Consider the following 27,287-nt stretch of genomic DNA (forward strand, 5'->3'; position numbering starts at 1 on the left):
GTTGGCATATTGGCTCATAGGTCAAACATAGCAGTCCTGCACTAATTTGGTCAGTGTTGGTGTTTGACAATCCTACTAGAAGTGCTAATTTGCCAGTGCAACATGTCTTTGCATCCAACTGGTTTTGCAATAATGTATTATTGGGGTGGGGGAACTTTAAGTAAAAAAAAATGTCAGCAGTAAATAGAAATTTCATTTTTAAAAAACATAACAAAAACCCTTTACTTGTAAAAATATATACTAGCAACAAGGAAAAACTGGCAGTTTAATGGATCTGTGAATCATATATTTATAATCATGCATTTGCAAAACTATGAAAGATAATGAGATTATTTTAATGGCTAATTATTACAATCTGACACTTGTGCAAGTATCAAAAGTAGTGGACATATAAAAAAGGTTCCTGTGTAGCATTAAAAATTTTAAACATTCAGAGCTACACTTAAAAATATATATTCTATTTCGAAATAAAAGCCCTGATGCAGCTGACAGTGTGTTTTGTTGTTCACAACTACTGGCCCCAGACTGGTGTGTCAATCACCCAATAGATTTATCCATCAAACTCAACGTGGACCAGATGTGCATTTATGATTTGCATTTATAGCTGGATGCAAATTCACATCAGTGGTGCATGGGAGTTTTCCTTGTTGGATCAGAATGACTGTAACTAAATGCATCTCAACTTTATGTTCTAGCATAAATCTTTTTGCAGATATTATTATTTGAAACTCTGCCAAAATGGTATTCTGGTTGGTTGCTTTGATTTCACAGGATGAAATATCACTGAATTCAGCCAATTCCTTCAACCAGTATTTAAGTCACTGAAACCTGAATGCACAGATTATAATTGTTAGCTTAACAGGGGTGAATATGGTGGTCTTTGCATTCAGTGCACTGACAGAGGTACAATGCAGGGCAGAATTAGTGCTCAATCCAATGCTAGGCCCCCAGGGTCTATCTCTAGCAGCTCCAGGCAAAAGGATCAGATAGTAAGTGATGTGAAAAGCCTCTACTTGAGATCCTGGCGAGGTGCTGCCCCTCAGAGTAGATGGTACTGAACTTGATAGAGGTTAGTGGAAAGGAGGGCCAATATTAAAACCTTTTCATAAAAAGAGGTACATGTATTTATTGATAATATCAAATTAAAACATATATAGGGGCCCAATTATAACCAATATATATAAAACATAACCATAACCAGGGCTAAAAGAGTTGACCTGACGCGTTTCGGCCGAATCGGCCTTCCTCAGAGGTCATACAAGTGTGGCTAGATGGTAAATAGTTACATTCATAAAAACACAATCAGGAATATATACAAACTATAAATTCAACAAGGACCATAAAGTAAATTGCTGTAAAGATAAAAAATAGAAGATTAAACACACATATTTTACAACCAATAAAAAATATTTTTGAAATCTATACAGCCAATCAATGAATGTGTTACAAACTTACTTCAGAAGTAAAATAACCAGGCACAGGATAAATATGCACATGAAACCTTTTTAGTGCAATCACTAGCCCAGTGATTATAAAATCCACCTAAGGAATAAAATGAAAATCAGTATATCAAGCAATTTAAAAGCCAAAAGTGCACAATGCTAGTAATAATTATAAAATAGTTACCTATGGTCCACAAATAACCTTCTTTGAGTGGGTTGCCACAATATTCACAAGTAAAAAGCAGTGTGGATAAATTTTAAAATGCTGGAGCTTTATAGTAAGGTAATCTGGTCATGTGATTGCACCTTACACATCGAGTATACCATTAAGGGATAAAGAAACAATACAAATTTAAACAGTCCATATATAAAGATACATGCTATAACAACAAGATTATATTGCACACCAGTCAACATGCTCATTCAGGCCGTATGGGGTTGCAGTCTTAAGAGTATGTATCCAGTATAATTCTCTTTTTTTCAGCTGTTGGATCATCTGTTGGTGGCCACTCGGCCGAACATACTCGAGAGCAAAGAAGGCAAAATCCTTATCACTGTGTCCTGCCATCTTAAAGTGCTCTGTCAAGGGTGCATTCTTCCTGTCCCGTCTGATGCAACTTCTGTGTTCAGTTATTCTAGTCCGCAATGGCCTTGATGTGCATCCAATGTATTTCATGTGCATATTTATCCTGTGCCTGGTTATTTTACTTCTGAAGTAAGTTTGTAACACATTCATTGATTGGCTGTATAGATTTCAAAAATATTTTTTATTGGTTGTAAAATATGTGTGTTTAATCTTCTATTTTTTATCTTTACAGCAATTTACTTTATGGTCCTTGTTGAATTTATAGTTTGTATATATTCCTGATTGTGTTTTTATGAATGTAACTATTTACCATCTAGCCACACTTGTATGACCTCTGAGGAAGGCCGATTCGGCCGAAACGCGTCAGGTCAACTCTTTTAGCCCTGGTTATGGTTATGTTTTATATATATTGGTTATAATTGGGCCCCTATATATGTTTTAATTTGATATTATCAATAAATACATGTACCTCTTTTTATGAAAAGGTTTTAATATTGGCCCTCCTTTCCACTAACCTTTGTTTGGTTTTGGAGTTCTTTGTTAGGTTTAGTTTGTTAGGTTTTTGTTCTTACTGAACTTGATAGACCAGTTATGAGGCAGCTTCATGGTGTCGGTCCTTTGACTGAACTATTACTGAACTGTGCAAACTATAAATGTTATGCACATTTTTGGTATTGTACTCCTTTAAAAATAAGTCTGCACAATCACAACAAATGTTACAGGCTTAACCTCACTCTGTTAGTTATACTGGTACATCAGTAAACTGAAAGAAAAGAGAACCAATTTTGTAGTTTTTAAAAAGTTTTTCTGTTTTGGTCTAACTTGCCACAGCTATCAGGTGTGAACTGGGGGAGGGGGTGTCATTTACAAGCCTGCCATAGTTAGTTTTGTCTCAGTAAAGACAAAAAGACAGCCAGAAATAAAGTTTTCAGCTACCACTTTTCTCAATATTTTCATCTTTTAGGCCTAGATCAGCAAGACTCAATCAAAGGCCTAATGAAGTCAGTAAAAAGGATCCAACAATATGTAAACTACATGTACTGCACTTGTGGAACTAAAAAACAAGTTTGTATTGTAAGCCTGCATTTCCAGCTAGTCTAGAAGCATTGTTACTTCACTGATAAAATAATGTTACTGTTCCCATTTACCCAGCTAGAGAAAAGACCAACTGGAGAGGATGACATGTGTTTGATGAACTGTCAAAAAGATTCATGCAGGGTGTTTTGTTTTTTTGCTGTTTCTACTACAGTTCCCCATAGTACCAGAGTTTCAGTTTAAGTAATATCTGCTTTGACAACACCGATGTAAAGCACAGCTGCCTATCTGCTCTGTTTCCAGTGAAAAAGCACTACCCCAAAATGGCAATTCTGTTTTCCAGTTAAAAGCCTGATGCCCCTTAATTCATAACTGAAGTGGCCCCAGGGATGACATAGTTCAGAAAGAAAGAAAAAAACCCGTGGTACTGCCAGCACAAATAATTTACTTTGAGAAAGTGCTTTGCATTTCATCTAAAACAAAATAGTTAAAATATTGCACTTTTTCATTACTGCACGGTATTGGCATTTTCAAGTACAAATACAGTTTAGTTTTCAGTGAAAAGATATAACTACAAGTTCAGAAAATATTGTGGGTTTCATTTATTTTTTGCCGTTGTGGAGTGGGCTTGTGCCACAGCGTCAAGAGTTTAATTCTTCATTGGCGTTTTGTTCAGTTTGATCTCCTCATGCAGACTTGACAGCGGCTGATAATTTTTTCTAGTTCTCCAGCTTTCACAGTTTGTGGCAATGGTTTCCTTTAAAAATGAATAAAAATTTCTCTTTATATAAGGAAAAATAATTTATTTCTAAAAATTATGGTCATGAACATTTATTAAAACTGAGTGAGAGCTCAGTAACAACCAATTAGTAATAACAGGTAAAGTCTTAAAACAGTAGGCAGTTTTTAGAATTGTTTTAATCGTAATTCATATTTTAATATAACTTGTTTGTTTTATGTAAGCCGCCCTGAGCCGGCTACGGCCGGGAGGGCGGGGTAGAAATCCGAAAAGAAGAAGAAAGTGTGCACAAACAAGCAGGGGACCTGCAAAGAGGGTATCTCATTTTACCCTCTCTCATGATTTTCTAAAAAACAATCCCTGAGAGCCCACATAGCCTCTCCCATTTTCCTGTTTCCTTTTTTCCCCCTGCCCACCTGCCAGCTAAATCTCCTCCTCTCCATCTTCAGCCTTCCCTCCCCCAGTGGCCTCTACCAGGGAAAAATGTGGCCAAGTGGCATATACCCTGTGAGACAGGCCAGGCTGAAAATATGTAACTGGCCAAAGGTCACTTAGTGAGCTACCACAGAAGACTGGGGATAGTTGCTACAGGGACTGGCCCTGATGAGTCATCCCTCAAAGGCAAAAACAGCTTTCCCTTTTTCTGACAGCAACTAAAGTTTGAAGACTGGGCATATTGTTGTGGCTGCCTAGCAACCCCCATATATAAGGACGTTCATTTCTTAAAACCATAGGCACTGCTTGTATTTGGGGGGGGGGGGCGTGTTACCCCCTATGTTATTTTTTTTTAATTTCAGATTTTTTTTTGCAAACCTGGGGCTTTTTTTAGGTTTGTAAGAAGATCTGTCTCATCTGTTCATAGCTCTAGTATCTGGATTTAAGAATCCACTGATTTTGGCCATATTGATGTCAGCAGTGGAGTGGATTAATCATTCCCCAAGGAGCCTTTCTTCATCTTCTAACGGAACTTGGAGCCAAAAGCAAAGATGGGGGATATAAATATTTTAATTAATAAATAATGTTTTCTTAGTGGAATGGTAGGATAGGAGTAAGATCTACTCTAGTATATGAAACACTCCAAACATAATATACAGTACACAGCAGAATAAATATTTCATAGGGGTCTTTTATTCAAGGCCAAAGCTGACCTAATTGGCATCTATGAAATCAATGATATGGCAGTAATCAATATTATCTCAGGATTCAATTTCTTCTTCCAATTCTGCCCTGTTATCAGTATTGTTCCACTAGCCCCTTGTCCCTGCATAGCACAGCTGTGCAAGGAACTGTATGCAGCTGTTGACATCATAGACTGGGTGGGGAGGCAGGGTCACTGCAGGGGGTATAATACACATGCAACTACCTTTGTTACTGAAAAGTATGAGACGGTTGTCACCTTTGCAACAACTGTACTCTGCTTTGTCACAGACAGCACAGACAACAGAAACTAGCATACCTGAACATTCTTCTTGAATTTAATGACGCCAGCCAGAAACTGTAGGAGTTTGAATAATAATTGCACGTCCCTCTTCCGTGACATTCTATAAATGGGATGGCATAAAAAATTTCTAAACACGATCCTGGGGATGCCAGTGCTTGTCCAGATGCTTCCGAGCCTGCACCTGTATACTGTAATAATACATTTCTTCCATGAGGACATGTTCAGTGGTATTTTTGTAATGCAGGTAAGTAATACTTGAGTTGAAACCTATTTGAACTTTAGTACTTTAGACTAATGGGTACCTGCTACTAGAGGGGGGGCACCCGTCCCTGTGTTGCAGTGGTGAGTGGCGAGCGGCGAAGCGAAGCAGTGGCGACGGCGATGGAGAAAAATGGTGGCTGGCAAGGCAAGGAGCGAGCGAGCGAGCGAAGGAGGCAGGACCAACTGGCGCGGAGGCAGAGCAATGCAGCAGGCCGGAGCCTCATCGGGACAGAGGCCGCAGCGGAGCATGTGCGGAAGTGCGAGTGGTCCTGGCCCGGAAATGGAATCGCTTCAGCCGGAAGAAGGGAACTCCAAAGACCAGCACCAGAAAGGACGCCGCCGACTACCGCCCGCAAGAACAAGACAACAACCGAAGATCCGCCACAAAAAGGGTGCCTGGTAGGGTAGTCACCACCCCTGTATGTCTGTGGCCCTAGGTTAGATTCTGTAAATGTGATTAGCACTCTCTGTAAGCCGCCCAGAGACCCTTAGGGGTTAGGGCGGGATAGCAAATCGAATAAATAAATAAATATAAATAAATACTCAGTATGCGGATGGCAGAGTTGCTACAGGCTGGTTTTATTGGTGATGCTAGCTAACATTAGGATAATATCCTTGTCAATTTCTACCATCAAATGAAAAGCAGCACATGAATTCCAAAAGAAGTTTAATTGTATATTACAAATGGGTTACCATGAGACTTGGGGAGGGGGGGGGAGCCATCTCCTGTTGGCCACTGGGCCAGCCACTCACCAGCCAGCCTGCAGCACTGGTGCCACTTCTCCCTATGAACCTGTCTGGCTCATGCAATGACTCCTCCCCGCTAAGAGTAGGTTTATGTGGTCTGTGCAAGTGCAGACAAGATGCCTCCTTTGGGAGGGGAGGGGATTAAAAACCCCACTCCATTTGAGGGTTTACCTTTTCCTGCAAGCCTGAGGGGGAACCAAGTGTGTAGCCTCGGTAACTCCATCTTTGTTACAGGCTGGTGCTTGCCTTCAGTTCTGTGAAGTGACAGCTGTCAGGCTACTCTCAAGGGAATATTTCTCATTCACATGCTTGTTAGCAGCCCTTATCTTCAAAGCCTGAGTTGTTGCCTCTCACCACTGGAAGCCAGGTACAAGATGGCCTGACTCATCCTAGTGTCTGGGATAGCTTGATTAATGACTTTTTGACTCATAGCCAGCAGTGAGGGTATGAGATGCCTAGTTTTAGCAATGCATCTCATCTTGGTTTCTGGCAAGGTCTGCTGTGCATGTGTGCATTCGAGGCCCAGCGGACGGGAACTTAACCTTCTATTTCTGTAAGTTTGATTGCTTATTAAAATATCCTTGTAAGCAAACCTGGATCTTGCATGTCATTTCCTTGGGATTTCTGTGAACCAGGAGCTCCTGACCAAAGCTCCATACAGTGGTGTAATTGGCAGGATCCTGCAAGAATCGATATGCTGAGACTCCAAGGGAAGGAGGATGGAGAGGCTGTGTTGGTGAGTCAGCTCCCCGGCTGGCCCCAGCGGGGCATGCGGGGCTCAGTCATAAAATATTTGGCGAAGGAGGCTATGTTGGCAAGTCAGCTCCCTGGCTGGCCCCAGCACAGCATGCGGGGCTCAGGCGTAAAATATTGGCAGTCGTGAGTGGACTGGTGACTTGGCCAGAAGTGGGAAAAACTGCTCCCCAGCTGATTTGGCAGCTGCCATAGAGAAGAAGCGGAGGGCCAGCCTGCTGGAGTGGCTTTTGCCCACAGCTTGGAGAACGGCTGTGCAGAAAGAACTGGTGTGGAAAGAGAAAGCACAAAAACTAGAAGTGGCACTGGGGAATTGAAGGGATTTGTGAGGGCTGACAAGAGAAACTTTGCAGGACAGCCTCACTTTGAATGAGACTTAGGAATGCAAGGCTGAAGAACCGGCAGTTCAGCTCATTAGGCAAGCACATAAGAAGTGCCCCAAGAAGCTTCCCAAGTGTTAAGTTGTGAGACTTCAGGCAGCTCATTAACAGGTGATTCAGCTTTATTTGAACAAGACAAGAATGAACACAAACAGGAGAGCAACAGGCTCTCTTTTAAACTATCGTGGCTTGGATAACCACGCCCACTGCTGAGTTAAGAACCAATCAAAATAGTAACACAACCACCAATGGATGCATCTCCCCCCATAACCTTTCTTGTACCCTGATTGGTCTACTTCGCAGAGTAGCCAATCAGACTGTGCCGTTCATGATACCAGGCTTAGATAGGGGTGAAATTCAAGCTCAGGCATTATGTATATACAGTACATAACACCAAACATAATCAATTTACCCAAGTAGAGATCCAAGAGAGAAATCCTGCACCTGGAGCCCCTAATCCTGAGGAGGATAAAACCGAGAGGGGGAAAGGGGGGGGGGACTTCCAAACCTATTAAAGAAACGACCAGGCACAGCTGTTTGCATCCTGATTTGTCTCACCCTCCTGGCTGGATAGAGTGGCATTCTCCTGAACCCCTCTGATGGAAAAGCCGGTTCCCCACTGAAGCCCAGGTGCGAAAGATCGAGGGGGTAGGGAATCAAAGATATAGACTTGTTGCAGGGGCACACAGCAGGGACTGAGCTGAGAACTTTTTCATTCAGAAATATAGATAGAGAGCAGCTTGCATAGATAGCCCTATCACCTGAGGAAATTGCAGCTGTTCCAGCACAGGGAATCCTGGGCTCTGAAAAACCCTGAACTTTGCCCTGGAGAAGGGGGGCAAGGAGTTGACTGCTGGTAATTTGCAGTAAGCACACAATATATTATCTCTGTTCTGGATGATCCTTTGGTTTAAGCACAATTAAAAAATTAAATATTTGATTCTACTGCACAGATGTTTGAATATCCCTGTGGCTGCCCAGCTTCAGAAATGATATTTTCCCTTGGCCAACACGTTAGTTTTTTTCAGAGCTGCAAAAGTAGTTCTTGTTTTTCTTACCATAACAAAAGAAAATCCTTTCCAAAGAGACTGCCAGCCTTCAGGACATGGTGGGACCGAAGATGTTTGACTGTGGACTGCTATTATCATTGCAGGGCCTTCACAGGTAATACACCTACAATGTTACAAAATTATTAGGTAAAAAAGAGACCGTAGTTCTTTATTTTATTAAACGTCTGTGCCGCCTCTCCAGAGAACCTGTTCGTGACAGTTTATGATGGTGATAAATCAGTCCACAGACTGCTAAGCCCCTGCTGGGAAATTCCCTGCCCCCAACTCACATTTCCTGCTGCTGCAGTGGCCGGCAGAAGGAAAAGAATGTAAAATTTTTCCATTGAGTGAATTTTTAATCATAGAGTTTTCAGCAATTCCTAGAGAGGTGTGACATCTCTTCCAGTTTTTTCCCTTATGTCACATAGTGTCCCCCCTGCCCCTGCCCCCCAGTCTACCACTGGCTGTGCCTGGCCACCCAAAACTTCCTGGCATCCCAGACTCCAGTTTTTCTTCAACCCTCATTTTTAAAAACCTGTTTGGGAGGAAGACAAAGAGACCTGCATATGTGAGAGAGGGTGGGGTGTCTTGTTTTCAGTTGGTTTTCCTCCTTGCCTTCACCAGAAGGAAATGTAAGTCTAGAACATACCATTAGGGAGAAGAATGGTTTTCTAGGGAAGTCAAATGGAAAGGAGAAGATGGAGACCTGCCAAAGAGAGGCTCCTCCTTTCTCCCATGATCAAGTCCAGTTTTCTCACTTTCCCCCTCAATGCCTTTCCCAGCTTCAGGGAGCATGAAGGGGAGGATGAACCGTCAGGGAGCATCAACTGAGCTTTTTGCAGGCTTTGCTTTCCTGCCCCCTCCTGTTTTGAAAAGGGTCCCACAGTGGCTGTTGATCAGGGCTTTAAAATGTACTACTACTATTAATTATACTGACAATAAATTTGCAATAAAACATGTTTCCCTTTGTAGTGGGTATGAAGTCATGCTAGGAACCTGGTTGTAGGCTGGTATCCAATATACATAATTATAATTGAATGTTCATTTTCTACTATGCTTTTTAATTGTAAGCTGTCTTGAGCAGGACTTTGATAAGGTGACAGAAATTTTCTAAGTAAATACAAAAACCTTTGTCAAACCACATTGTACAGTTATACAGAATGCGGAGCACCTATAAACACACACACACACACGTAACCTATATACATATACACAATTATTACATATTTTGGAGCAAACATTTTTGGTAAAAATATGGCTGCACAGAACACAAAATATTTCTTGAAAGACCCCCACAAGCTTCACTTAAGAACATAAGAAAAGCCCTGCTTGATCAGACCAGTGGCCCATCTAGTCCAGCATCCCATCTCACACAGTGGCTAACCAGTTGTTGTGGGAAGACAGGGCACAGATAGGGATGGGCATAAACCAGGAAAATGTGGTTGGGTTCAGTTTATGGTTCATGGTGTGCCTGGTTCATGAACCACAAACCATCACAAACTTTTAGCTGCCAAATTAATTGGTTCAGTTCATGAGGTTTGTGAGGTGGTAGAATGCCCCTCTGGCATGCTAGAGACACTGAACTCATGGAGGATCTCCAGGTGACTCTTCTCTACCTGTCCTCCAAGTTTGGTGCGGATTGGGTTCATGGGGTCTAAGTTATGGCCCCCAGGAAACCGCTTTCTGGAGAAATGACAGGTGGCCATTTTGACAGGTGCAGGTTCAGGAGTGTATAAAATGGATCATGTGCAAGCTAGATAAATCAAAGTCACAAGCCCCCCCCCCCCCAACTGTCTGGAAATGCATCTGTTCACAAACCACCACAAACAGCTTCAAAGTTTGTGGAAAGTTTGTGCTGGTTGACCTGCCATGAACTTCACTTTGCAATCCATGAACTGGCCAAAATTCATCACAAACTTTAGTTTGTGAGCCGGTTCATGCCCATCCCTAGGCATAGAAACCAAGATCTTCCCATGATGCCTTCTGGCTAATAGTCACCATGGCTAATAGTCATTGATAGACCTATCCTTCATGAATATGTCTAATCTTTTAAAGCCACCTGTGCCTATGGCCAGCAGCTCATCTTCTGGCAGAGAAGTCCACCTTTTAATTACTCATTGTATAAAGAAGCATTTCCTTTTGTTCATCCTGAATCTACTGCCCATCAGCTTCATTGGATGCCACAACTAGGGATGGGCACAAATCACATTGTTGCAGTTCAGTTCATGGTTTGTGACTGAACCACAAACTGTACAAACCAGAAGGTTTGTTTATTAACTGAACCAATTCATATCAGTTTGTGACCCCTGCTTTCTGCTCCCTGCCACTTTTTGCAGGGAGCAGAAAGCAGAGGGTAAAACAGCTTCAAGCCATTAAAACCGTTGCCTTCTGCTCCCCTCTGTTTTTTGTGGGAATCAGAAAGTAGGGGTTTCCCAGCGAATAGCATTGGGGAACAAAAAGCAGGGGGTTAAAGGGAGGCATTTAAACACCTGCTTTCTGCTCTTCATGAATTGCCACAAACTGCCTTAAAATTAGTGGAAGTTCATGGAGCTTCTTCAGTTCGCAAACATCACTTAAAGGTAAAGGTAAAGGTTCCCTTGCTCGAAAGCCAGTCGAATCCGACTCTAGGGTTGCGGTGCTCATCTCCGTTACAAAGCCAAAGAGCCAGCGCTGTCCGAAGACGTTTCCGTGGTCATGTGGCCGGCATGACTAAACACCAAGGCGCACGGAACGCTGTTACCTTCCCACCGAAGTGGTCCCTATTTATCTACTTGCAATTTCTTGCTTTCGAACTGCTAGGTTGGCAGGAGCTGGAACTAGAGACAGGAGCTCACCCTGTCTTGCCGCACCCGGGTCTTGAACCGCTGAACTACTGACCTTCCACAGTCTGCAGTTCAGCGTCTTAACCACTTGAGCCACCTGAACTACAAATTGGCCAAAATTGATCATGAACTTTTGTTTGTGAGCTGATTCATGCCCATCCCTAACCACAACTTCCTTGTGCTGCTTTCCTGATGATGATTAATTCAGCATTTTAAACCATTTTTGTTTAAGAAAACCCTTTTCCTAGTAATAGTGTCATCACCATGTAGCCAAGGTTGGATATACTATGATCTCACACTGATACTAGGATGGAAAAGGGCATGTTAAAAAGTGGTGTTGAAGCATCAGAAGAAGATGAGTTTTTTATAGTCCACTTTTTTTCTAATTTAAGGTGTCTCAAAGTGGCTTACAATCGCCTTCTCTTTCTTTCCCCACAACAGGCACCTTGTGAGGTAGATGGGACTGAGAGACTTCTGAGAGAACTGTGACTAGTCCAAAGTTACCCAGCAGGCTTCATGTGGAGGAATGGGGAATCAAATCCAGTTCTCCAGAGTAGTTTCTCCAGATTAGAGTCTGCTGCTCTTAGCCACTACACCTTGCTGGTCTATGAATAGTTACTCTCTGGAACACTACCACTGGAATGCAAGGTACCAATGATGGAAGCATCACAAGACGAAGGCACCTGAATGTATGCTGGAGCATTCTGTAGCTGCACAAACTTTACTGCAACCTTTCATGCCCCCTTGAAAAACAGCCCAAATGGGAACTGTACTTTGCAAGGGGGAAAAAATTATTTCAGACTTTGAAACTAAATGGATGTATGTAAACTGAGTACAAGTATGTAAATTTTTAAAAAACATTTCTGGCTATGTTCATTCTGAAGTGTATAACACAACTCCTAGCTGTAACTTGAAAAAAATAACGGAAAACAAATTAGTTATTTTATTCATTCAAATTGTTTTTTGCCATTTTATAATTTCATTTTAAATTCTCCCTTTATTTATTTTTTAATAAATTGTACTAGATATACCATAGGGTTTAGGGAAATAAACCATAATCTGTTATATCCTTATCAAAAGAAATATTTGTTCTGGAATACAATCAAAGAAGGAACACCCCAAGACATTAAAATATTACCTGCTAATATAGGGTTCCAAAGCTTTCCCAGAAATTGGTGCCATATCAGCTGGCATTGGTTCTGCAGTTGACAGCCAGTATGAATAGTCATTGCGAGAAGCAAAGCTACACACATTACTGGGATTACATAATAAAAAGGGCATGGTGGTAAATCTTTGAAGACAGCTACCTGTTGTTCCTAGAAGATTCAGAAGAGATGCTGTGATGTTTCAAAATCTCAAATAAAAGACATGTCTATGAGGAAAGCCACACATTCTTGGGAAGCACTATAATTAAGGAAGTGTGATTGAACAAGATATGAAGATGCTATAGTTTAAAAAGTGAGGGGAAAAAACAGTTGAAAGAAAGAGAAGTTAATGATTTAGTAGCGTCCTTCACAAACTTTCTGAAACAACCAGCATAGAGGGGATTAAGATGGAACATAGGGAAGTGAAGGTGCAAAGTCCAAAAAACAATAATTCCCGTCAGGTGTGATTCCAGGCTGAAGGTTTTTATCAGGTGAAATAATTACAAAAGGATTATTGCACAGAACTGGTTCTATATGCATCATCTCCTGGGAAAGTTAAATGTTTTGAGGTTTGCTTTTGCATAGTAAAGTTGAGGCAGTTGTATTCAGCAAAAAGACCTTCTGTGTATGGAATGGCCTGCGTAAGGTCATTTGACACAATGTGTGAAACATAAATGTTCAGGAAGGAATTTTTATAAAGTGATTAGAACAGTTGCGTAATGGAACAACTCAGGAGAACACATGGGAATACATGGGAAACCTGTGAGGAGCATCGTATTTCCCCATCCCTACTTTTTTTTTTGCTTTCCTGAACCCTTTTCCTGCTTCCTTCTCCACCCCCCACCTACCATTATCTGCTCTCCTGTCTCCAGCTTTCCCTCCTTCACTCCCCCTTGCAGCTTTCACCCCCTGGAAAGCTCTGTGCAGTGCTGGCCACCCAGCCAGGCCCAGTTGCACAGTGCAGGGGTCACCTCAGAACTTGCAGGGGTCACCTCAGAACTTGCAGGGGTCACCTCATTCCCCCTGTATCCCCTTCTCCACGCCATTATCTTTTCCCATCCTCTTGGCAACCCCCATATCCTCACATTTCCCTGCTTCCTTCTTGCCTTCCCACCCATCAACCAACCTACCTTTTATCTGTCCCCATCTTCAACTATATTATTTCATGTATATTCCCCCCCTTTCTCTACAATGGAGACGCAGATCAGTTTATATCATTCTCTCATCCATGCTGTCCTCACTACAACCCTGTGAGGTAAGTTAGTCTGAGAATATGTAACTGGCCCAGGTTCACCCAGTAAGCTTCTATAGCAGAGTGGGGAGTCAGACCTGGATCTCCCAGATCCTAGTTCGGTAGTGTAACCAAAACAACACAGTGGCTTTCATGGGGTGGCTGCTGTTGAACAGTAGTAGGCAACTGGGCCTGGGTGAGTTGTGCAAGTCACAGGGTAGCAAGTTGCACAGCTGTTGCTGACAGGCCCCTTTCCCCTCCTGCCTTTTACTGACAGAAAGCAAAGCATGAAGGCTGGTAATACCGTGGGAGTGCATAGCAGCAGTCACTGAGGGCTAGGGTTGCCAAGTCGACTCACCCCTCGGAGCGGGGGAGCCTCGCCGGGGTCCGGGAGTTTGAGATGGATGCGCGTACAAAGCGCGCACCAGCAGCACATCACTGGAAGTGATGTGCTACGTGCTCACGTTGGGGGCGTGGCCCACATCGTCGGGGGGAACCATATGGTTTCCCCCCTGACAATGGGGGCCACGCCCCCAACTTCAGGGGGCGGAGTCCCCCGGGGACTGATTCCGCCGTGGCGGAAATCGGGCCTCCGAAGCGGGGGATTCCCCGCCCCCCGGCCCCATTTGGCAACCCTACTGAGGGCTGCTGCTTGTGTTATTCTGGTGGATTTAACTCCCCAATTTTTTAAATTTTTATTTTTTTTTTGCCTTTCAGATTTTTCTGCAAATATGGGCCATTTTTCCAAGTTTGTAGATGTATCTCATCTGTTCATGGTTCTAATCTCTGGATTTATGTAACCACAGATTTGGCCATGTTGAGAATTAGATATATCAATAAGATTGTAGTTTATTGCAGTGTTTATTGTCTATAACCTTGCTTTTTACTGCATTTTCTTCTAGCTTTGTAACCCATTTTCTGCATTATGATGTGTAATTCTTTAGATGAGTTTCTTTGTATTGTAATGTGTTTTGAGTTTCACCAAGAAAGGCTGGCTATAAATGAAGTAAATAAATAAATATATTTATCTATATATATTTGAAGCATGTATTTATAAAAGTACCAAGGTCTTGCCCATGTGCTTGCTCGTTCCCTTGTATAAAAAGAAGAGAATAACCACTATAGATCTCAGTTGTCCCAGGTGGGCATAAAGGAATTTTTGCTGATTGGCTGTGCCGTGAAAAGATGAAGCCTCTTTTTGCTGTGCCAGGTAAGTATATTCCTGGGTGTCCAGGTGGTCCCATTATACCAGGTAAACCAAGCAATCCAGGTAAACCTGAATGAAAAAAATTAAAAATAAATGGATTAAAGTATATTTTGCATATGTGTATGTATGTGCATATTCTTGAGCAAATATGAGATTGCAATATCAAGACCTTTCAATTACGTAAGATAAAGAAGGTATTCACATCCTTTGCTAGGTTTGCCACATCAAAACATGAGAATTAAATATGGAGGACCCTGGTTTTGTTCTGTGGTATTATACTGAGTATTCAATAATGTGGTCCACTATTATAATAAAAGGTCTGAAGTGCCACAATGAATCTAATCTGCAAGGAAATACATATGAAGACTGCTATGGTGTCTATAGTATGAAAAAAGTGGTTCATCCCACCTGAAGCAACTGGCCACTGAAATAAGTACAGAAGGCTTCCCTGAACTCTATGCCATAGTGCTCTTTCTAATGAGCCCAAAGAATCCCTTAAATATACCTACATTCTTTCATCTTATCTGTATGCATCTGTTCTAGTTTGGAAAATGTAACGTTTGCCAAAAGACTGTGAATAAAGTAGTGGAGTGGATTTTTCCTGCCTCCCCCTTCCTACTGAAGCTCTGCAGAATGCAAGAAGGGAAACTGACAAAAATGCCCCCTTAATAAATAGATACCATATTAACTAGATCTGACACAAGAGTTCCAGTATTAGGATATCTCACAGAGTTTTTAAAACTTGTTAGCAGCTCCATAAGGCTGCTTTAAAGATTAGGGAAGACTCACTGGGGAGGGGAGTTTAACCTTTTCCTCCGATGCTTCTTACACAACTTAGATAGCTGCTCTGAATCTGCCATTGGCACGGGGGAGGAGAAGGCCAAGTGTAGCACTGTCCTTGTCTGTTTCTTCCTATGGAGCTAACTCCATCTTCAGAGCAGCAATTGTGGAAGAAGCATGGAAAAACAGGGTTATATACTTCCTCTTGCAGTGACTCAAAGTATAAGAAATCCTAATTACACAGGTCTTGCGTCTCATCTAGTTTGCCCCCATACAAAACCTGACTGAGGGATTCCTTGCTGGGACTGCTGATGGCACTGACAGCTTGTATGTTCCATATCATCATCACATATCATTTGAAAACGAGGGAACACACAGTCTGATAGACACTTGTATTATTTACAGTCAGAAACACAGAATTCTGGCAGTACTTCAATGCCATTCTAATAGCAGGCTGTATGTTATAAATGAGCAATGCTTTAAAATCCTGCAAAAGATCTCTAGAAGAGTTTCAGGTCTTGAGCCATCAAAATAGATAACACTGGAATAATGCCAAAGGAGTCAACAGTATTGCTTCAGCACAAGTGTTTTATTAGTTGATGCCCATATCTTTGGGGGAGGAGGTTTACCTTTTTGTCCTTTAAATCCTTTGTCTCCTTTCGGCCCAGGGGGTCCAGGTCTACCGGAAATCCCATGACTGCCTGGTAGACCTTTCATACCTGGAGGCCCTGGATTCAGGTAGGAAAATAAACATTAACAAACAGCTTTTATCAATGGTTTTTTTTTTTTAAATGCAACCCCTAGAATGCTATCACACACACCCCCCGGGGTTTATAATTAGGAACACTCACTAGTAGCAGTTTCAAAAGGAACTAGGAGCAGGATAGCAAAAACTGTTGGATTTGTAATACCAAACAGTGACTGTGGCTGTTACAGAAATGAAAATCAAACTTGACTTTGGCTGTTACAGAAATGAAAATCAAACTAGTATTTATTTTATTTCTTAAAAACTGCTACATTGCTATTAATTTTTTTAACAAAATAAAATCAGTGGATTACGAACTGCTATAAGCCTACATTGTATTATCTATCTATGCCTTTTCTGAAAAGCTGTGGCTCATTTGACAGCGGCAAAGTTTATGTATTGAAATACTGGATCAGCCACTACTAAGACAGGGATGTGCAAGCTTTTGAATTACACAGAAATATCCATGAGAATAACCAATTCTCAGCTATATAGACACAAAACACACTTCTCAGCCATTGACATGTGTGGCTTTGTGCCAGCACTCAAGTATCTGTGTGATACAGTAGTCATAATGTCAGACTAGGATGTGAAAGAACCAGGTTCAAAACCCCACTCAGATGAGGCTTACTAGGGATTGGTTGTGTGAGTTTCATTTGACATCCTCAAGTTACAATGACACGCTACCCATCTGAAGTTAGACCTATAGCAAAATGTTTACTCAACTATAATAGAATTGTTCCAAATTATTATTTCCCCTCTTTTTCTATGTTTCTCTTGGCAGTATCCTTGTCTAATGTGAAATTTATACCTGGTGGTCCTGATAACCCTTGAGGACCTGGATTTCCTGGGATTCCTGGGGGTCCAGGAGGTCCTGGATTTCCTGGGAAATGGACAGCATGCACAGGTGGTCCAGGCTGACCTATCAATGGAGGTATGAACAGGAACTGGTTACCTTTTATTAAATATCAAATTGGATAAAATGGAAAAGTAGACTGAGGCTATCGTTACCAGGTGGTCCCTTTGGCCCTCCAGGCCCTGCCATTCCTGTTGGCCCAGGAGATCCCCGGTTGCCTTTTTCTCCTGAAAAGATGACCCAATGCAATTAGCCACGAGTTTGGTTATAAAAATCACAGCATTTGTGAATACAATGGAACCCGCATAGCTAATTTGTGCAGTGCTGTGCAATGCAGTCCTAAACAAAGTTGTAAGCCCATTAGTCAGTGGGTGTAGAAGGGTGTATTGGGCCTCGGGAGGCAATGTTTGGCATGCACGTGATCTCTGAAGAAATCTCTGAGCTTTTGGGTATGTCTCAGGGCTGTTCAGAAAACGAAATGCACCCAGAAACTCTGGCATGAAAATGTTAAAAATGGTGGGGGTGGTGTTTTCCAGCCTTGGAAACACAAATACGGACCTTTCAAAGCTTCACAGGCACTGCTGCTTGTCAATAACAGAGTTCCTATTCATTGCAATGGGACTCAGATCTATGTAAGTATAGGATGAGTGCACACTCCCTTTGTCGGTGTTGTGGTTTTGGATGGAGAAGGTGTACTCGCGAAAGAGCTTTGCTGCTGGGCATGGTGGGGGGATTGCTTAGCTAGCTTACTCAGGTCCTTTCCACACTTGGATCTCATTGCTGGTTATATCAGAGCTCAACCTGCGACACAATACCTTGCATTTATTCCTGGTTATAACATAAGAACATAAGAGAAGCCAATGCTGGATGAGGCCAATGGCCCATCTAGTCTAACACTCTGTCACACAGTGGCCAAAAATACCAGGTGCCATCAGGAGGTCCAGCAGTGGGGCAAAGACACTAGAAGCCCTCCCAGTGTTGCCCCCCCCCCGAGCACCAAGAATACAGTGCATCACTTGCCCCAACCTGAGAGTTTCTATCTATAACTTGTGGCTAATAGCTACTGATGGACTTCTTCTCCATATGCTTATCTAATTCCCTCTTGAAGCTGTCCATGCTTGTAGCTGCTACCACCTCCTGTGGTAGTGAATTCCATGTGTTAATCAGTCTTTGGATGAAGAAGTACACCGGTTTGGTGTAGTGGTTAAGTGCGTGGACTCTAATCTGGGAGAACCGGGTTTGATTCCCCACTCCTCCACTTGCACCTGCTGGATGACCTGGGCAAGCCATAGTTCTGGCACAGCTGTTCTTGAAAAAGAACAGTTTGTGTCAGAGCTCTCTCAGCTCCACCTACCTCACAGGGTGTCCGTTGTGGGGAGGGGAAGGGAAAGGAGTTTGTAAGCCACTCTGAGACTCCTTTGGGTAGTGAAGGGCGGGGTATAAATCCAATCTCCTCTTCTTCTTCTTCTTTTATCTGTTCTAACCTGACTGCTCAGCGATTTCATTGAGTGCCCACGAGTTCTTGTATTGTGAGAAAGGGAGAAAAGTACTTCTTTCTCAACCTTCTCTATCCCATACATAATCTTATAAACCTCGATCATGTCACCCCTCAGCCGTCGTTTCTTCAAGTTAAAGAGCCCCAAGTGCTTTAACCTTTCTTTATAGGGAAAGTGTTCCAACCCTTTTATCATTCTAGTTGCCCTTTTCTGCACTTTTTCCAATGCTATAATATCTTTTTTGAGGTGTGGGGACCAGAACTGTACACCAAATGAGGTTGCACCATTGATTTATACAGGGGCATGATGATACTGGCTGATTTGTTTTCAATTCCCTTCCTAATAAACCCCAGCATAGCATTGGCCTTTTTTATTGCAGTTGCACACTGTCTCGACTTTTTCATTAAGTTATCTACTAAGACTCCAAGATCTTTCTCTTGGTCAGTCTCTGCCAGTTCGGATCCCATCATTGTGTATTTATATTTAGGATTTTTTGCCCCAATGTGCATCACTTTGCACTTGGCCACACTGAACCCTATTTGCCACGTTGACACCCACTCGCCCATCCTCGACAGATTCCTTTGGAGTGCCTCACAATCCTCCCTGGTTCTCACTGCCCTGAACAACTTCGTGTCATCTGCAAATTTAGCCACTTCACTGCTTACTCTGCATCCGTTTATCCCGGGACAAGTGTGGGGCGAAACCAGGGTGACCTCAATGTAATATGGAAACAAAAAATACCCCGAGATAATTACAGGGGTGAACTCGAGTGTAGTGTAGAATGTAAGTTCGGGGACAGGGTTGAACCAGGATTTAAGGTCTAGTACAGAAAGAACCTCAGTCAGGAGTCAGGGGGCTTTGCTTTGCCCTGGGGTCCTCTGTGTTGTGATTTGGCTTTTGTTTGTTTGTTTGCTGCAAAGAGTGGAAAAATTAGGACTGAATTCCTCTTTCACATAGCATATTTGTTTAGCAGGATTTTCCTGCTGTCTGCTTCCTTGGTGGTTTCCCCCCTCCCCCTTTGGGTTGCAGTAAGACAAGGGATTACTCATTGGTTAGCTTTTTCGGGCTCCTTTTTTGGGGGGACTTTAACGTAGTTTTCTGCCATTTTGTCAGTCTGACTCCCTGCACCCACCCTGCCTTGGGGGACTTGTTCCAATATCAGGGAGTATCTTGGGGTGATTTTGGTGTCCAGCTCTCCACGCCTGGTTTGAAACCTCCCCCCAACTGACCTGCTTCTCCTCTGTGGGAGGCATCTATCTGTGCCTATCTGCCTGCTGCCCTGCCTGCCTGTTTCCCTCTCTGGCAACTGAGCCACTTGATCAACTGTCCTGGGCTGCAGTTGGGTTGGGTACTTGTTTGGTCAGGTGTTTGGCACCATGAGACAGGGTGGAAGGGGTCACGATCATGGCCACGGGAGGATGCCATCACTTTCCCCTGTGCCAAGTGGTCATGTGCAACAAAAGCACAGCCTCCTGCCAGTGAAGGATGCCCCCAGCAAATCATCAGGGGTCTCGGCACCCATTTCCCCTGCTCCATCCATGTCCATGAGGCTCTCAACTGCTACTCAAGAGTCTTCGGCATTGCCGACTAAGCTGCAGCACAAAACTCTGTTTGGAAGGGAGGTTAGTTATGGTAGTGACTTGGAGGGTGGCGGTGGTGATGCATCCTCCCCTTCCACATCCCAAGATTCCCAACTCCCTGCTGCTCCTGCTTCCATGAGTATATCCCATTCTGATTCAATCCATTTATATTTAAAGATCTGTTGTATCTTTTCCCTTCGTTCCTTGGACATCACAATAGGAAATATTTCAGATTTTGATGTATTCAGCTGAAGGCCCGAAATACTTCCAAAGTTGTCTATGATGCTTGAGATGACTGGTACTGATGTCAAAGGTTCTGATACATATAAAGTCATATCATCCGCATACTTTGTAATTTTGTGTTCTGCTCCATTTATTGTGATTCCCTTAAATGCTTTATTTCTGCATAGTTCTACTGCCAGAGATTCAATTGCTATAGCAAAAATCAGCGGTGATAGTTGCCACCCTTGTCTAGTACCTCGGGAGAGGTAGAAGAAAGATGAATTCATGCCGTTAACTCTTACTCTTGATTTCGGTTGTTTATATATATTTCTAAGAGCTGATAGAAAGTTGTTTCCAAAACCCATTTTATGTAAAAGAGCCATTAAGTACGGAATTTTAATAGAATCAAGGCCCTTTTCAAAATCCAGGGCCAGACATCTGGAGGGATGTACAGATACTGAGTTGAAACTGATTGAAAACACAATGTAATATATCTTTCAGTATGCATGTTTGTATTGTTTTAATTAAATAAAATTTTGGGGAAAAAAAAGAGTATATCCCCATCTAGCACTCCCTCGCCCAACACCAGGAAGCAGCCGTGCCTCCCACCTGCTCCAACCATGGACTTGTATACACATTTCCACTCCACTTCATGGAAATACCTCCGGACCCTGGCGAGTGAACCATGCATGGTGGAGTGCCTGGTGTGCCTTGCCCATGTCTGTAGGGGCTGGGACCACAACACTTGGCCACCACCATTCTCTGGAGGCACCTGCAAAAGGCACACCCCAGTTTGTCGCTGCTGGAGGAAGGAGTGTCGGCCACTAGTGGGAGGTGGAAGAGGCCCACTCCTACTCAGCAGGGGGAGGTGGGGGGGGAGGGAAGAGCAGGCCACTCAGAAAGGAGCTCCAGGTGCTATGGTTGGGACTATAAGGCAAGCCACTCTCCAAGAGATCATGCTCACAGGGACACTACCAGTGCCAGGAAAAAGGGCAAGGGGGAAGGCTCAGGAAACAATCATTTGCCTCATTGATGAGATGATTGCTGTGGATGGCCAACCGTTCTCCCTCATAGAGGACATGGCCTTTCACTGGCTGATGCACCATGTGGCTACCTGTTACACCATCCCCTCCAGGAGGACCATGGGCTGGCGAGTGTTGCCTTCCATGCACAGCTCCATGGTGGAGCTGGTCAAGGTTAAGCTCTCAGGGAGACGCAGCCACCTGCAACCATGCAGGTGTATCCCAGGCCCTGGGCAGGGAAGGAGGGTTGGCCCTGCCCAGTAATTACCTTGACCACAGTGGGAGAGTAGGCCCAGGGAGATGCAGCCACTCACAATCATGCAGGTGGCTTCCGGGCCCCGGGCAAGGCAGGAGGGTCATATTTTTGGCATACAGGAGGAACCCTTCCAAGCATGTAGAAATCACTACCTGGTCAGCGGGGCCCCCTGTTGTGCAGCTTTTGCTATAATTACACAGGGGCAACAACTTTGTTCTTAGAAAGAAGTATACCTTTTCTGCCTGGAGGTCCCTGAAAACCTGGTTCACCTCTAGGGCCTTGATACCCAGGGATACCATCAATTCCCTGCAAGCAAGATAAAAATGGATATATGAGGTAGGCTGTTTTAAGGACCCAGACTTAGCAGATTCTCTGAGAAGTTCAGGGGACGGAGGCAAATAAGCACAAGAAAGACTGAGAAAATCATAATCCCATGACCAAATATTGGTAGTAATGTAAACATCTGGAAAACACCTGGACATTACTAGAGTACAGAGTTTAGGAGACCCCTTTCCTTTTCAGCATTCTTTTTAGTTGCCACAATAAGAAAGCTTGCTTTTTGGTAGAGGGTGGAACTAAATGCTGCAAGGAAAATACACATATTTTCCTCTTAATGCTAACATGGGACAGCTAGAATTTGCAGGCAGGACCTCCCTCTCCAGTTGATTGAAAGGTTTCCCAGCTCTGCCATCTCCAAAACTGGAAGTTCACTATTTGGAGGAAAACACAGCTTTGTGGGAGTTCCTGTGCAAGATGCCCATCAGTTGGATTTTCTAGTAAATTTAGTGCAACATACTCCTCGGCTGAAAGCAGCAGAGAGCAGGTGATAGCAACTTCTGCCTGCTTCCGCAGACTGCTCACATGGAAAGCAAGCAGTGATGGCTGGCAGGAGTGGCATCAACGACCACATTTAGAGAGGTCAGGGGAGCGAGTGGCAGCAGCTGCTGTTCCTCTTCATTGCCATTACCACTTACTTGTTTGGCCAACACTGGCAGGCAAATGATTGGTGACAGCAAACAGCACAGCCGCCAGTGCAAGCTGCCCTCTCCCTCTGGATGCATCCACCAGCACTTGCATGGCCAGGTAACTGATAAGCAGAACATGCTACTCTCTTAGTTTGGAGGAAGAGGGCAGGGCATGGGCATTACAGACCTAGAGGGAGCCCAGTCTCCCAAAGGAGGCTCAGTCCTGGCTCAGTCCCAGCAGTGGTAGGGGACAACCACTGCTACTGCCTGCCTTCTCTCCCTCTGAGCAGTGGCAGTTACTCCTTATAATCAGGATTGGATCCCACTTAGGCCTGCTCTGTCTTCAGTGCTCCACTCACTGCCCCGTTACCTATCCCCTCAACTGTGGGCGTGAATGAGCAATGGATGAGGAAAGTTTGCAGCTGCGCATATAAGAGACACTGTTGCTTGGCTTTTTCCAGGATTTGAAAGAAGAAGGAGCATCATGGCTATACCACAGATAGTGGACCAGGAATGAGGTGGGACTAGAGGACCCACTCCTACAGTGGCCTCCCAGAGAAAGAAAGCAGGCAATGGTGACTGCTATTGTAGTCTAGAAGGTCAGAGTTGGTAATGAGCCCTCCCTGGCTGCTCAGGTTTTGGCAGCTGCCAAGCAATGCCAGTTCTGATACCCATCCTGGGGGGAAAAAAGCCTTGGAGGTGGTATTTGCAGGGGAGAACTGGCAGGAACTGGAGGAGTTAAGAATCCTCTCCCCCCCAATCAGTATCTTGACAAACGTGGAGCTGGGACTATGTGTCTGCTCAGATTATCTAGCATATACCACTATTGAGGAATGCAACAATGATCTAAGATTACTCTGTGTTGCATTGCCTAGGTATCTGTCATTTTTCATTTTTGTATCTGGCCAGATATATTCATCATTTCTCCAACAGGAGCAAAGCCAACAGGGAGATCTGTGAATATGTTCAAAGGATGCAACATTTGAGATGACTAGCTATAATGAAAGGAAATCTTCAGCTACATATTGTTTGAGCCAATGACTTCATCAATGCTTTGCTAGAATAGGTAATATATATTATACATTGCCTTCCAAAACATATAATTTAAACTAAGTAAAGAAATTTTACTTACTGGGGGACCAGGCAAACCCATATCACCTCTAGGTCCTGGAAGTCCTGGTAATCCATCTGTTTCCCGATCACCTTTACTGCCTTTAATACTGTAGCTAGGTGGCCCAGCAGGCCCTGGAATACCAGGAACACCTACATTTAAAGAGCTGGATTAATAAAGGGAATTAGGAATTATGATTTAAAGAAGGAATCCTATACAAACTGTGTACCATTTGACTTTCTATTAAGTTATTCATTTATTAATTCATTCTATGCTTATTTAAGTGTTCCATTTTGACACTGAGTCCTGAACAGCAGTTAAATCTATCACTATCCTAACTATAGTCAGGGCAATAAATTTTATAAATTGAACTGTATAGCACCATTTTAGTTTGTATCTATTGAGGTTTTAATTGTAATTTATGTTTTATCTCCGGCACAGCCGCTTGTTTGCCGCCCTGGGCCGTATGGGTAGGGCGGGATATAAATCCCAAAAATAAATAAATAAATAAATAAATAAATAATCCATGTCAGTTAAAAATCAGTAGTAAGGACTGAGGGTGCAACAGTACCCATCGTTGAGAATGCATCACCAGTCACAGAATTTGTTCTGTGATGCAGAATTTCAGTCAGACCAGAAAATCCATCATAGCCGGCTCTCACCACTGTACAGTAAATCCTAAATTACTTATAGGGTTTGCTAAAAGTGTTGGATTTTAATCTATTAAAGTGTTGGAGTTTTTACATTTAACAGAACTCTCATAAACTACTTAACAACATATTTTCTCGTGCCTCTTTGCAAATGAATCATGCTGCAATGTTGTATCAATCATAATATTCTTTCATATATTTCTGCTTTCTGTTTCAGTACCCAAGGCTACAAAATACACACAAACACATAGAATGGGCACATATGTGCAAACATGTACAACTGCACAATTAGGTCAGTTACAGAGTTTATTCTTTTTAAAAACTAGATAGCCTACAAATCTATTAAATCTTGTGAATACTCTCACAATGGATATAATTGTAACATTAAATAAGAATAGACCTATCACTTATTCCTACCTGGTTTTCCATTTGGGCCAGCAGGGCCTCTATTTCCTTTTGGGCCACTAATCACTGTCCCTGGTTCCCCTGGAAGTCCTGGTTGCCCAGGTAAACCAGGAGGTCCGCTTGGTCCTTGGTCCCCCATAGGACCTTTAACACCTTGCAGCCCTGGAAAACCAGCCATTCCCATATCTCCTTTGATACCTAAACAATATTTAGAAAGCTACGTGTTAGCTTTAAGATATTTGAGAAAAAATGGCATTAACAGGTAGAATTCTGTCAAAGTAGAATACATTTTAAGCGTACTTTGAAATGCAAATCTTGAACAAATATTTTCACAGAAAGATTATGTAAAGTTCTGTTACAAAAAGCCTCTTTGTTACAGGAATGGTTGTATTACCTGCATTTGCTACCACACATTTCCTCTTGCCTCTTTGTGGTTTAATTCCCATGGCCTCTTTTGCTGGAATGCCCATAGTTTCCCAAGAGTGTCATTTCCCTTCTTTTATAACACCATCTTAGGGTCAAGGATAGTTTTGGAAATTCTCTGTCATTCAACTCTGTGCATGCCCTAGCTAGTTTTATTCTAAGGCAGGCTCTTTAAGCTTGGAAGTTCCACAGTTCTAAATGCTTCCCATTACCTTGGAGCAAGCTCTGTAAGCTTAGAAGTTGATATCTCAAAAGAAAATGCATTTCCCCACAGTGCTTGACACAAAACAACAATAAAATATCACCTTACCTTTAGGACCAGGTAGGCCTTGAGAACCTGGAGTTCCTTGGCCTGGAGAACCTGTAGAATAATATTTTTATATTGACCAAAAAGATCTTTAATTACTAGTCATAGTTAAATAAAATGTTCCTTAGACTAAGTCTTCAACAAATTACATAATTAAAATTATATGCAATAAAATAAAAATTAAATTAAAATCAATGCAATAAAATGACAGTAATGGTGCAATCATAAACAGTCACACTCTTCACAGGCTTAGAAGGGTGTAACTCTGATTATGACTACAGTGTCTAATAATAAAAAGGTGAAAAAGACAATAAGGTATTTTCTAAAAACCCTAAAATCATAGTGGAAAAGATCATAACCAATTTTTAAAACCCTGGGCATGAGGGGTGTAGACTTAGCCTGGTGCTTAAGAACATAAGAGAACATAATAACATAAGAGAAGCCAATGTTGGGTCAGGCCAATGGACCATCCAATGGCCCATCCAGTCCAACACTGTGTCACACAGTGGCCAAAAATACCAGGTGCCATCAGGAGGCCCAGCAGTGGGGCCAGGACACTAGAAGCCCTCCCACTGTTGCCCCCCCCAAGCACTAGTAGATAAGGTAGCAGGTAAATATCTTTAGGGAGGAAGCTCCAGAGCTCAGGAAACAGCACAGAGAAGGCATTCTTAGCCAAAGCTACATACCCAGCAGAGTTTACAGAGAATGGCCTTCAAAGATCTTAGTTCCCAGGCAAGTTCATATGAGAAAAAACAGCCTGGTTTCAAGAACTTTAATAGCTGTATAGTTCAAAACAAGCACCTGGATCTGACCCCAGAAACAGACAGGTGACCAATGAATATTTTTCCATATTGGTTCGATATAGCCACTTCAGTGTTCCTCAGCCAAAACAACCTGACTTCTATATTCTGGACCAGCTGAAGTTTCTGAATGCATTTGAAGTACAGCCTCGTGAACAATGCACTGCAATAATTAATGAACTGGTGTGAAAAATGCATCGAAAATTGTGGCTGTATCTTCTGTTCCCAGAGCAGGATGCAGTTTGCCCAGTAATCAAAGCTGGTGAAAGATGCCTCTTCCATATGCAAAGATGGATCTGAAAATTCCCCAGAATTCTGGACCTGATTTTTAAAGGGACAGTTTTCAACATTAAAATTATTTTGGAATGGCATAAATCCCATAACAATCCATGACCGAATAAAGCAGATTAATAATAGAACAGAAGTTATACATGGGAAAGATACCTTGTGCTCCCTTTTCACCTGGGGAGCCAGGAATACCATCACGCCCCTGATCACCCCTCTCACCAGCAGGTCCATCATCACCAGGTAATGCAGGTGAACCTGAGGATTGTTAAAAAAAAATCATGTGTTTCTGAAAGCACAGTACTTGGAAATTGTACCCATTTGTTAAATTTACACAAACGATGTTAACTCTGGTAAAAAGATGTTGCTTGCAGAAATCACTAACAAAACACAGATACAAGTTTGCATCATTCTGGGTTGGATCAATTCAGCTTTTTCACTCAGTCTTGTTCAATTTCCCTCCTTATTACACCTACCTTAATCAAGCAACAATTAATCAACACTCAATTCTATTCACCCAACGTAGTAGGTTTTCCCATCCAGTAC

General features: G+C 42.7%; 1 protein-coding gene across 1 annotated transcript in view; it reads right to left on the reverse strand.

Annotated features, from left to right (window-relative positions):
* Positions 1-3,660: 3,660 nt before the first annotated feature.
* COL4A3 (collagen, type IV, alpha 3 (Goodpasture antigen)) overlaps positions 3,661-27,287 on the reverse strand; it is a 130,504-nt gene continuing 106,877 nt past the window's right edge. Inside the window, exons 40-52 of the mRNA XM_015417824.1 lie at positions 26,901-26,999; positions 25,660-25,710; positions 24,939-25,124; positions 23,893-24,023; positions 22,029-22,101; positions 17,375-17,446; positions 17,175-17,285; positions 16,248-16,346; positions 14,695-14,907; positions 12,394-12,571; positions 8,443-8,557; positions 5,259-5,431; positions 3,661-3,820 (exon numbers count right to left, since the gene is read on the reverse strand). Coding sequence (XP_015273310.1) covers positions 3,736-3,820; positions 5,259-5,431; positions 8,443-8,557; positions 12,394-12,571; positions 14,695-14,907; positions 16,248-16,346; positions 17,175-17,285; positions 17,375-17,446; positions 22,029-22,101; positions 23,893-24,023; positions 24,939-25,124; positions 25,660-25,710; positions 26,901-26,999 — 1,586 coding nt within the window. The 3' untranslated portion in view covers positions 3,661-3,735. The remainder of the gene's footprint in view (positions 3,821-5,258; positions 5,432-8,442; positions 8,558-12,393; positions 12,572-14,694; positions 14,908-16,247; positions 16,347-17,174; positions 17,286-17,374; positions 17,447-22,028; positions 22,102-23,892; positions 24,024-24,938; positions 25,125-25,659; positions 25,711-26,900; positions 27,000-27,287) is intronic.

Source organism: Gekko japonicus, unplaced genomic scaffold (genome assembly GCF_001447785.1).
Source record: "Gekko japonicus isolate JY-2015 unplaced genomic scaffold, Gekko_japonicus_V1.1 scaffold302, whole genome shotgun sequence".
Taxonomy (NCBI): domain Eukaryota; kingdom Metazoa; phylum Chordata; class Lepidosauria; order Squamata; family Gekkonidae; genus Gekko; species Gekko japonicus.